The sequence below is a fragment of the Scylla paramamosain genome, chromosome 30, assembly GCF_035594125.1.
Source record: "Scylla paramamosain isolate STU-SP2022 chromosome 30, ASM3559412v1, whole genome shotgun sequence".
NCBI classification, from domain to species: Eukaryota; Metazoa; Arthropoda; class Malacostraca; order Decapoda; family Portunidae; genus Scylla; species Scylla paramamosain.
The window spans coordinates 19,700,403-19,712,822 of record NC_087180.1 but is presented as its reverse complement, the minus strand read 5'-3'; the positions used below and the strand labels follow the sequence as shown (position 1 = coordinate 19,712,822).

Below are 12,420 nucleotides of genomic sequence, written 5' to 3'. Positions count from 1 at the left end.
TTCCAGCCTCTCCCAGTCCATCCCAGCCTCTCCCAGTCCATCCCAGCCTCTCTCAGTGCATTCCAGCCTCTCCCAGTCCATCCCAGCCTCTCCCAGTCCATCCCAGCCTCTCCCAGTGCATCCTAGACTCTCCCAGTCCATCCCAGCCTCTCCCAGTCCATCCCAGCCTCTCCCAGTGCATTTCAGCCTCTCCCAGTCCATCCCAGCCTCTCTCAGTGCATTCCAGCCTCTCCCAGTCCATCCCAGCCTCTCCCAGTGCATCCTAGCTTCTCCCAGTCCATCCCAGCCTCTCTCAGTGCATTCCAGCCTCTCCCAGTCCATCCCAGCCTCTCCCAGTCCATCCCAGCCTCTCTCAGTGCATTCCAGCCTCTCCCAGTCCATCCCAGCCTCTCCCAGTGATAATAAAGCAATTTGGATTTAAGAGAGGGAGATTGTGTGTTACAAACTTACTGAGTTACACTTAGATCTATAGAAAACTGTTATCAAATGGCATATAACATTTTATGTTATATGCCATAATTTATTATGGCATATAACAGATTATTATTACAGATGCCATTTCTTAAAGAAATGGCATCTGTTTTTTTTTTTTTTTTTTTTATTATTCTCTTTCTCTCTCTCCCTCCCTAAGGCAGTGCTCCTCTTACAAAGGAAAAATAAATAATTAAATAAGATAATTAATTTACAAATCAAGGGCTGGATTTGTGTCTGTGGAGGCCTGTGAGCAGCCTGAGTGTGGAGGCCATCTACCTGAAATATTTATATTAATATTTTTGTATCTGTATTCCATGCAGTTTTTAATACATATAATATATTATAGTGAAAGGAACATATTTATTTAGTGTAAATGAAACAAGTGGTTATTTTGATAGTAATAAAAAAATATTTAGTTCATAGAAAACTAGTGTTTGATTAATTTAAGTTTCTTTCACTTACAGAATATTTATGTGGGAGACTCCTCAGATTGTGGAGACCCCAGATTGTGGAGGCTCCTGGGCAGCTGGTCTTTTTGTGGACTCCTAAATCTGGCACTGAACAAAATTCTCTCTCTCTCTCTCTCTCTCTCTCTCTCTCTCTCTCTCTCTCTCTCTCTCTCTCTCTCTCTCTCTCTCTCTCTCTCTCTCTCTCTCTCTCTCTCTCTCTCTCTCTCTCTCTCTCTCTCTCTCTCTCTCTCTCTCTCTCTCTCTCTCTCTCTCTCTCTCTCTCTCTCTCTCTCTCTCTCTCTCTCTCTCTCTCTCTCTCTCTCTCTCTCTCCTCAACTCTCAACCACTGGATGGTATATCAGTTCACACAGCAAGAAGCCAAGGACCCACCGAGGCTGTCACTTGGAAGAGGTCATTGTTGTTGCATCCAGCATCCCAGCCTGACTGCCTAGACAGGTCCCGCAGGTTGCTGAATGGCAGAGGTGCAGGCTGCTCCACAGCAAGATGTGAGACCAGTGTGGCAGAGTATGATGTGTACACAATGAGGGACACACTGTAGCCAACCCAGTAGATTACCCGTGCTGCAGTGCTGATTGGGTAGGTGTTGGAGCCTGCAGGAGGAAGAGCAGGAGGGAAAGATGCCATGAAAAGGCAATTTTAAGACATGGAGGATGATGCAAAGGCAATTTAAAATCTTTGATAGTAACACATCTTTTTAAATTTAAAAATGTAGAAAAGACCATTTTAAAATGTTTCAGAGATGAAAATGCAATTTAAGAGTTTTTCTCATCATTTCTAAAAGATTTATATCTCATATCTTACTAAGAAAACTGTTGATATCATCATATGAAGAGAACTACTGATAAAATTAAATACATTACTTGATATCCATATCAGTCATATTAACACCACTTGCTTATATTGCTCATGCCAGAACTAATTCAAGTTAATATCAGCTCAATTATGAAAATACACCAGGTATCATGTAAAGTTTCCCAGTTTTAAATCTATCCTTTAATAACTGTCTTTCTGTATTCCCATCTTATCAAACATTAAACACCACTACCCTTGCATTCAACTTAGTCTCATACCCCAACAGGTCCTCACCCTGCTGTAGGAGGGCTGGCAACATGTACCAGCCATCTTACCAAACACTAAATGCTCCAACACTTGAACTGACCAGTCTTACACCTCAACAGGTCCTCACCTTGTTGTAGGAGAGCTGACAACATGTACCAGCCAGCAGCAACTCCCATGCTAACAGGCTTCTCCCCCGTGGGTATGTAGCACCTCTGGAGTCGCTCGATGAAGAAGAGGATGCTGGCGAGGCCTGTCGTGTTAGCCGGGATGCGCCGGTACAGAGCTGTGTCCGTTGGGGTTGTGTAGGCAAACATCTTCTTGGCAAGGTCCTCGTGGGTGGCCGCAAACAGTTTACGGCTGTGGGATGAGAACTTGTCTTGTGAATGTGACATTGGGGTGAGTGTTAATCTGATTTTGTGTTACTATGTTCTGTGGGGAGTGGGTGTTAATGTGATTTTTTGTTAACTGAATGCTGTGTCTGACCTCCTGAGGTGTAGTATGGTGGGCCACAAGATTGTCCCTTTCCACTAGGGGCTGACAGATGATATTAAGAGTGTGAATGTGTGTGTGGTGCCTTGTTTGGGCCATTTTGTGTGTGATTGCCAGCCTGATGTATAGACAGCTAAATCGTTAATAATAATGAAGTTAAGAGTGTGAATGTGTGGTGATTTGTCTGCGGTGTCTTGGGGAGGATTGTTGGCCTGGTATATAGATAAATAGATTAGAATTTGGATTAACAGTGTCAATGTTGTATGTGAGTGTATAGTGTAGTGTCTGGGCCACCCTGTATAGGACTGCCAGCCTGGCATATAGATAGATCAATCTAATTATTTGACATTTCATATTCTGAACATTTTGCTGATCCAATTAATCTGTTAAGGGAGCACTTTGTTCAACATCTTTAAAATATTATTTGATCATCACCTGTATCTCTCACCTGATGATATAGATAGGCTGGGTGTAGGTAACAACTTTCAACCTCTCCTCAGTGATGGACAATTCAGAGACAGTGAGGTCAGCTTCCCCTGACTGCAGAGCTCCTACCGTGCCCGTCCACTCGTTGCTTGAGTTGTCCTTCAGTTTCCCGTAGGCATAACCTTCCAGTACATTGAAACTGACTCTGTACAAGAGAGAGAGTGGGAGAAAAAATAGTGTTGTGTATTGAGGGAAAGAAAATTTCTGTCTTGTCTTCTCTATTTAGGGAAAGAAAAGGAAAAGGGCAAGTAGTGTCATATGCATGGAGGAAAAGGAAAATTATTCTCATATGCACTGAGCAAAAAGGAAAAGTACTGTGATATGTACTAAGGGAAAGGCTGGGTGTACTGAAGGGAAGGAAAAATACTGTTGTCGTATTTATTGAGGAAAAGAAAGAAATACTGTCGTATGTACATTTTTTAATTGCTAGAAAGAAAAGTGAAATATACATTTATATGTATAGTTTATTTTTCATATCAGTCACAAGTATGGATGTTTGTTTCCCTTCTTTTTTCACATGTACAGCTACCTCCTCAAATAGCATGTATTTTCAAAATTTCAAGCTGCTGTGATGATGAAAAAAGCCTGAAAGAAAAATGACAAGGAACAAAAAGTAATGAGAATAAGTTTTGTGGCAACTATTCATTAGGTGTCACTTTTTCACTCCTCCACTTAGACCGGTACAGTTGAACGCAAAATGTGAAAACTTACGAGAAATTGTGTGCATCCCTTAGTGCAGTGACAATATCCCCCACAAAACCAGTGATATTTCTTTGACTGGAGGTTAGTTCAATAATTTTGAAGGCTGGGATTAATTTTAATGAGGGATGAGAGGGTGGAAGTGACTGGAGTATAGGTTAATAATTCTACCAGCTGGAAAGGATTTTGAGGGTCAGAGGAAAGTGATTGGATATTAGCTTGATAATCGTGCTTGGTGAGATTAATTTTAGTGAGAGACTAGATGGTGGGAGGATGATATTTAGAGGTTAGTTTGGTAATTTTGCCATTTGGTATTAATTTTTAGTGAGGGATGAGGGTGTCAGAAGAATGTGACTGGAGGTTAGTTTAATAATTCTGAGGGTGGGAGGAAAGTAATAGGGGGTTAGTTTAATTTTGGTGATGGATGAGAGTGTGAGTGGAAAGTGTAGCTGACCACATAATTTATCAAATAATACAAGCATGTACACATTCTTAATAATGTTCCATGTTAAGATATACTAAACATGAAGTTACTCCACAATATATGATGGTGTAAATTACGAATGGTTAAAGTCGAGACTTGTTTGATGATGGCCTGTTTGCTTGCTCCCCTTGGACGTGCGGCAAGTGCAGCAGCGTTCGACCGTTTCTCTAGGGGCAAGCGACACCTCCTGGTGGGGGACTTCAAATCTGCTGTCGCTGCCTTCGAGGTGTGTCTGTTGCTTAGGTGTGGTATGTGTTGCATGTTACCTAGTTGTGTTGTTTTCTGTGTTGTTAATTGTTTCATATCATAGTGAAAGTAAACACCAGGTTTAACTGACACTCCTTACCACTCCAGGAGGCAACAGAGTCCCTGGTGGAGCTGTGTGGGGAGCAGGCGCCCGAGTGTGGTGACGCGTACTGCCGCTGTGGCCGTGCATTGCTGGAGCTGGCACGCAAGGAGGCAGGGGTGCTGGGGCCAGATCTGGATGGTGCCAGTAGTCGTGTGTATTGCTTGGTTATTGTGTTAACGTGCTGGAGTGTGCACAGCCGGGAGTGTTTGGGGAATGAAAATAAAAGGAGTTATGGATGTTTAAAAATGCATCTTTTGAGAGCTGAGTATACAAGAAAGTTGCTGTGTTTGCGGGATGAGTAAACAATGAAGAAATGTTTTGAGGAACTGGGTGTGCAGAGGCACGAGTGTTTGGAGAATGAGAATACAGGAAGACAGGAGTGATTTAGGAATAAGTGTACAAGAAAGGAGTGTTTGAGTGACAATATATAAGGAAGAGGTGTTTTGAAAATGAGAGTACAAGGAATGAGCATTTTGGGAGTTAATATACAAGGAAGCAAGTATTTAAGGGACAAGTATACAAGATTATTTTCCTGTCATATGTCATTATACAATGTTTTTCTTTGTTATATACATCATTCCCTTTCACTTTTCATATCTTGTGTTCTCGTCATTCTGATGTAATGTTACAGATAGAGAATGTTTGGTGTCAAATTTTCACTAATTTCATATGTGTATAAACTTTCATTTCATTGACTTTTTTTTACTATTACTACTATATTTGCTTGCTTTTTAAACAAGTCTTTTCTTTCAGAGGAGGAAAGCACAGGGGAAGAGGAGGACGAGGAGGAAGAGAGTTAAGAGTCACAAGAGGAGGAGGAAGGTGGAAAGAAAGAGGAAGGAGAGGAGGAGGAGGAGGAGGAGGAAGATGGAGAAGGAAAGGAGAAAGATAAGAAGGAAGGAAATGCCGCAGAAGGAGAAGGTGAGTTGTTAATAAGGTTTTGTGTGACAAGTTTTCTGAAAATTTTATTTGTTTACATGAAGTTTGTTTTGTATATATTACTCTTAATATACTACTTCTCCCACCACATGCAATTTGTCTGTCTGCTGTTGTGGTTCTTTCATTTCTTGTTCCCTTTCCTGAATATACCATTTCCTTAGTTTCATATCTAGTACCCTCCAATAAAATTTCTGCTTCTCGGTCTCTGTACTTCTCTCGTTTTTTTTGCTTGGCTTCATTCCTCAGATCCTTCTCTTTTTCCCTTTCTTCCAAGTTCATATCTCTTTTTTACCCAAATATTCTTGTATTCTGAATTTTCAGCCAGCTTCCCAGTTCTCACTAGGATCTCCTTTACTGTAACTTGGGATCTCATTCTCACTTTTAATGGTCTTTTACCTCCTTCACTATATTTTCCAATTCTATATGCTTCTTCCACTTCTCATTCCAGTCCCTGTTCTTCACCTTGGACCATTGTAATAATTTTCCTTACCAACTCCTCTCTCTCTCTCTCTCTCTCTCTCTCTCTCTCTCTCTCTCTCTCTCTCTCTCTCTCTCTCTCTCTCTCTCTCTCTCTCTCTCTCTCTCTCTCTCTCTCTCTCTCTCTCTCTCTCTCTCTCTCTCTTATTCCCTTTTCTTCCTTTCTTCCTTCCCTCCTATCTTTGTTTCTCCCTCCTCCTCCTCCTCCTCCTCCTCCTCCTCCTCCTCCTCCTCCTCCTCCTCCTCCTCCTCCTCCTCCTCCTCCTCCTCCTCCTCCTCCTCCTCCTCCTCCTCCTCCTCCTCCTCCTCCTTCATTCTACCTAACAAGAAATAATGGATTCAAGATTATACCCAAACGTTTTAAATCCCACAAGGCCAAACATTTTTTCTTTAATCGTATAGTAAATATATGGAGTAAACTTCCTGCAGAAATTGTGAACAATATTGAAATTGTGAAAGCAATATTATTGAATCAGTTCATCCTAAACATTTGCACTTTGTTTTTCCACAGAGCAATAAGAAATTAGAATTGACAGAGAAACCAGACAAGGGACTGCATTTGAAGAAGCACAAGAACCAAGAAATTACATCATTCAATGAAATGACAACATAATCTAAAGTAAGAATTTACATAGCTTTCATTTTGGTTTACATTCTGAAAGGTAACAGTAACATGGATATGTTTTTATATTGAAATCTTTCTCTGATTGCATACAAATGGTACCAATCAACAAATAATAATGTAATACTTAGAAGCTGGGAATTCAAATCATTGGTAGATAAAATGAACCACCATTCTAGAGTGTACATAACTAAGGAATTAATATACTGGTTAACTGTCACACCAGCATGAACAGAATAACAACAATTGTTGAGTAGAGTCTGTAGGAGGCAGGGAAGGAGGCATGTAGTCAGTTTTAGAGAGCAGTTATTATGAAATCAGCTGTAGAATATTCCTAAGATGCAATACTACTGGAGTCTGTCAGCTTGAAGACAGTTTATTAAAGAAGGGAAGTTCATGAGATATAAAGCCTTTGATTATTCAGTTTCATTTCCAAAGTAACATTTATTTATTGGTGTGTTGCTTCCTGTAAATAGTAAAGCCTTGACAGCACTGCATCTCTCACACCACGCTGTAACTGTTGAGAGAACCCTAACCCTTAGAGAGAGGAGGAGGGAATCCTTGGTTTATGTTCAGTAAAGCCCTGTATTCTTGTCATGGCAATGTAGAATGGAGGCGTCATTGGTTTATGTTCAGTAAAGCCCTGTATTCTTGTCATGGCAATGTAGAATGGAGGCGTCCTTGGTTTATGTTCAGTAAAGCCCCGTATTCTTGTCATGGCAATGTAGAATGGAGGCGTCCTTGGTTTATGTTCAGTAAAGCCCTGTATTCTTGTCATGGCAATGTAGAATGGAGACGTCATTGGTCACATACTGTTCTAATGTAATCTAATGTAATCTAATGGAATCATGAAGGTGTAAAAATGCAGGATATGGACATCATCAGCTTTTGTCATTAAGGGTGGTAAAGTGAAAGATTTGTTAATCACTTTGGTCTTTAGTTGATGCTTCTGGTGAGGCTTTCCTGTTTAAACTTGGCATAATATATATAAAATGATGTGGCATGTTAAACAAGTTAACTTACTGCCTTCTTGTGTCTTTCACAGATAGAAATAAAAAACGTCACAAGACAGAATAGTGAGCTGCATGCACTTATCACAGAGTATAAAGTCACTCCCTCAGAGGAAAAAGACAAGGATGGCATGTCTTCATGTGAGAACTCAGAAGCTAAATGTGAGCTACCATCCACATGAATATATATTTGTATATCAAACTGACATTCTCCTTGGAGGGAGGCTTTCCAAAGTGCACACACACACACACACACACACACACACACACACACACACACACACACACACACACACACACACACACACACACACACATCTCTGCATCAGGACTCAACAGCCAGACTGATAAACAATTACTTCACCCAAGATGATCAGCTGATAGGATTAGCTGTGGATGAGCCTCCTGTGGTGACTAGGAGTACAAAAGCCAGCAGCTAATTTTGGGAGCTGCCAGTCATCATGGTCCTGGTGTCTGAGGTGCTGCTTTTGCATTTTCCCAGTCATGGGATGAGGCTACATCACATTTATTCATTCACAGTTGCTCTTAGTTATCTCTGTTACAAGTTAAAATTTTTCCTGGCTCCACAGACATTTCTGGTGCATCTAACCCTCTCTCCATTGCCCTTCTATTTCCCTTAGTCTTATACCCACTTCTTACATTACGTCTAATTACTTCCATTGGTCATTCTTGTCTGGCCCTCTGTTGCATCAATTTTTCACCTCCAGGTACAGATACCAAGGGGAAATTGCTGGGTCAAGTGGCTACACTGACATCTGAGGTTAGCAGGTTGGAGAGTGAGTGCAGCAGTCTTCAGGTTCAGCTAGACTGTGAGAGGGATAAGTATAACAAACTGCTGGGAGAATCTCTTGCTCATGAAAAGTTGTCTGAAGATGTCATAACTGAACCAAAAGGTAAGAAAGTTTATATTCTCTAATAATAAAGCAAATAATTTTTCCTCACTGTTGCTCAATTTTTTGAATTAATAACAAAATAAAAGCATTGTTATTGGATTTGTTTATTGAGGCTGTATTAAGAAAAGTTGAGAGAAACAAACTTATTGTTTTATCAGGAGAAACAACAGGATTGGGAGGAACTGAGCTTTAACAGAAGCTGCAACAACTGCAGGAGGCTCACAGGGTACTGGAGAGCAGGTTAACTTGCAGCATGAAGGAGGTGGCTGAGCTAAGTGACAGGAAGTAGCAGCTTAAGCATGCTGTAGTGCATGAGAAGACAGAGTCCATCGGTGTGTGCATGTTTTTTGCTCATTTGAATCATCTGTAAAAGTGAAGTGGAGGAAGTGTTTACTGTTTACTGTATGCCATTTCCTTGGTCTTTTAATGAAGAATTTTATCCTTCTTCAGGTGACTACATCACCATCTACCAGTTGCAGCGAGGAGTGATGAAGCAACAAGCTCGAGAACGCGAGTTAGACCTTGCCAGCCTCCATCATGAATGAGAGGAAATGAAGCAAAACCACTCTGCAGGTTAGTGCTCTCTTTTGCATCTCACACACTTCTTATTCATGTCATGGCAGATTAGTGATTTCTGCTGCATCTCACACACTTCTTATTCAATTGCTGGCAGGTTAGTGATCTCTGCTGCATCTCACACACTTCTTATTCAATTGCTGGCAGGTTAGTGATCTCTGCTGCATCTCAAACGGTTCTTATTCAGGTGTTGACCAAAGTACTAAGCCTTCATATCATTACCTTGCTCTGTGATGGAGGCTACACCATCTGGCATCTAGCTGAGATTTAATGTTGCAGTAAAGCTTCCATATGAGTTCATGTAGAGCAAAATGTTTTCAAATGCCAGGGAAGTAGTGTAATGTAACCTTCCAGAGAAATCTATCCCTCATTTATTAGTTAACAGGAGTGTTTAATGTACTTAATGTGATTAGCCAGGATCAAGGGTCAACTTCTTCACTGACCATTTACTCTCAGGTGATGTATCTGTCCTCCATGAGTCACCAGAGGCACATAAGGTGTTGTAAGTGAAATTTCATCTATTAGATTTATTCAAAATGTGAATTAACACAGTTGTTTCCTGCAGGATTTGATATCAAAGCTGGTGCAGGAAAAGGAAGCAGATCATGACCTTCAGCAGCTCGAGAAGATAAGCAGCGTCCTTAAGAGTCCAGTTGCTATCTTTAGCAGTGTTGGTGAGTAGTAAAAACTGAGCCATCTTATGAAGTGCAACGAAACATTATTATTATCTTCATAATTTTCTTGAAATAAACAGATTTCTGTGGCATGTTGCTCATTAGCACTTTAATATCAGATAACACCAGTTATTTATGTAATGATGTAATGTACTAAGTAGATGAAATACAAGTGGCATCTGCTAACACTCTTGATGTGGAACAGGAACCAGTGAGTCTGAGACACCCACCAGCAGTGGAAAGGTGGCTGACGAGCGCCTCAAGCACTCTGAAAAGGTGGAGCAACAACAAGAAACAGAAAATTGCATCCATCATTCTTTGCCTGAGGAGGGAATTGATGCTCTGTTGACCCTTCACACTGATGTCCCTCATGAGGAGGCAGAATATGAATCCTACAGAACTTGCCCATAGAAAGACCAAAACTGTTACTGCTGCCACACTGCCACCACTTCCACTGACACCAAAAGCCCAACTGTGCAGAGAATCCTGGACCTCCGCAATGAAATGGAGTCCACCAGTCACCTGGAGCACTTTAGCCTCCAAAAGTTCCATCCGTGTCCATTGTGTTTGGGTAAACTTATCACTGTATAAGGGGACAAGTATCAGTGTATGGTTACTATATACTCATTTGTACTTAAAGATGTCATGTCACATCATTCTCTCTCTCTCTCTCTCTCTCTCTCTCTCTCTCTCTCTCTCTCTCTCTCTCTCTCTCTCTCTCTCTCTCTCTCTCTCTCTCTCTCTCTTTCTTTCTTTCTTTCTTTCTTTCTTTCTTTCTTTCTTTTGTTGCATATTTTACTGCTTTACATTCCTCCCCACAGTATTTTTTCATCTACTTTATGACTGCAGTAGTTTTATCATCCCAGTGTATGCCGTATCCACTCTGAAACTGTAATTCACCAATCAGCTCAAATGTGTCTCTGTTTTGATAATCATTAATTTGTTTCAGCTACACAACCACTCTGATAAGGGACAAAATCTACTTCACCAGTCATCTATGTCATACAGTCATATATTCATACATATGACAAAATGCTCTTCCTAAGACATTTCTTATTTTCTCTTCTCAAGTGACCTGTCCATCTATCTAAGGTACCACATAACATTTAAAACTTACAATATTGTGTTTAATTCATGAACACTTTTTTGTCTATCTATGTGGACTTGAAATTGTATTGCGTATAGACTTGAAATGTATTGGGAGTTTTCTTTATCTCTCATTCTATACCTAACACCTGTTCCTAAGAATCCCCAGGTGATAGCCATGGTGACTGGCTGCTCTACTGAGTGGCTGGGGTTTTCCAAAAGTGAGGGTTGGTGTTCCATACCATACCATGTGCCCTGTTTGTATTCCTTCTCTATCCTCTGTATTATATTCTATGTAAAGATGGTGCTGGGGTGGGATCTACTTCTTATTCCCTAAAAGTGATGAGGAGTGACACTGGGCAGCATTGATTTGCTCCTTAGAGATGGCTGGGTTCCTGTGGATGAGTGGGCCATGCTGTGCTTTGTCAAGGATGGTGTTTGGTATTGTGATGACTCTTGCCACAATCAAGTGCCTCCCACAGAGTAGTGGAGTACCTATGTATGGTGTTGACCCAAGCTGTCCAGGTCTCATCCAATGCCTTAATATGATTTAGATGATCAAAATGGTTTAACTCACCATTTAATCAGCTGACTGATTTGAATGGAGAAGTATGTAATGTGTTGTAGCCTAACCATCCCTGCCAGCATGGTCAGATTCTTGGTAGTAACCTGAAATGCTCCTAGGTAGTGAGTATCATTGCACATAATGATCTTTACTTTGTCAGTAATTCAATGATACTGAATATTACTCTACTGGATTTTGCTCACCACTGCTTGGTAACTTTTGGCCATAATCCCAGGTCTGGAATGATATGAAGCCATGTTTTTACATTCCATATGAGACAGGCAAGCACTATGCTTTGCCTGACTGATACCTGTACTTTGCATTTATGACCCCAGGTAGTTCATCACTCTCTCTCTCTCTCTCTCTCTCTCTCTCTCTCTCTCTCTCTCTCTCTCTCTCTCTCTCTCTCTCTCTCTCTCTCTCTCTCTCTCTCTCTCTCTCTCTCTCTCTCTCTCTCTCTCTCTCTCTCTCTCTCTCTCTCTCTCTCTCTGTTTGGAATTATACTGTATATTAGGAAATATCATTAAAGAGTGTGTGTGTGTGTGTGTAAAAAGTGTTTGCATTATTGTGCATTTGATGTTATAGCCAGTTTTCTGGTTTCATGATTTATAAAGATTGCTATTTTTAATAAAGTTATTGAAATTGTTATTGAGTGTTTGTATTGAACTCATTAGCTTTGTAATAGTGTGCGTCTCATCATGCATTCATTAATGATGTAGAGTGGAAATGTCCACTCCTATCATGCATAATATCAATGCATTATTGGTTTATGTTGTTATTTGTGTATAAATTGTAAAGTTATGCCAGTCTATTTTAGTACAAACTAAATATCAGCTGGAAGAGAGGACAGGTAATGGCACACTAAAACACAGGAAGGGACAATGATATAACCATCCAATTTAACAATACACAGAGGAAGAAGAATGAGAAAGCAATAAAAATGGATTATTTAATGGATGATTAATAGACCCTCATTTGTAATGTTATTTCAGGCAAGAATATTAAAAGAGACAGCTGGCTTGCCCTTTGTACTTGTTCAGCTTGCCC

The 12,420-nt window shown here is 40.6% G+C and overlaps 2 protein-coding genes across 2 annotated transcripts; one reads left to right on the top strand and one right to left on the bottom strand.

The window, feature by feature from the left end:
- Nucleotides 1–682: 682 nt before the first annotated feature.
- Nucleotides 683–3,705, bottom strand: LOC135116100 (glutamate receptor-like). The gene is made up of 5 exons (XM_064033311.1): nucleotides 3,635–3,705; nucleotides 2,941–3,123; nucleotides 2,131–2,360; nucleotides 1,394–1,534; nucleotides 683–750 (listed from the first exon to the last, which is right to left on the bottom strand). Exons 1-5 carry the CDS (start codon nucleotides 3,703–3,705, stop codon nucleotides 683–685), a joined length of 693 nt encoding a protein of 230 aa, XP_063889381.1.
- A 562-nt stretch (nucleotides 3,706–4,267) lies between these two features.
- Nucleotides 4,268–10,651, top strand: LOC135116099 (nuclear autoantigenic sperm protein-like). The gene is made up of 4 exons (XM_064033310.1): nucleotides 4,268–4,387; nucleotides 4,516–4,654; nucleotides 9,928–10,066; nucleotides 10,630–10,651. Exons 1-4 carry the CDS (start codon nucleotides 4,268–4,270, stop codon nucleotides 10,649–10,651), a joined length of 420 nt encoding a protein of 139 aa, XP_063889380.1.
- The last annotated feature ends 1,769 nt before the right edge of the window (nucleotides 10,652–12,420 follow it).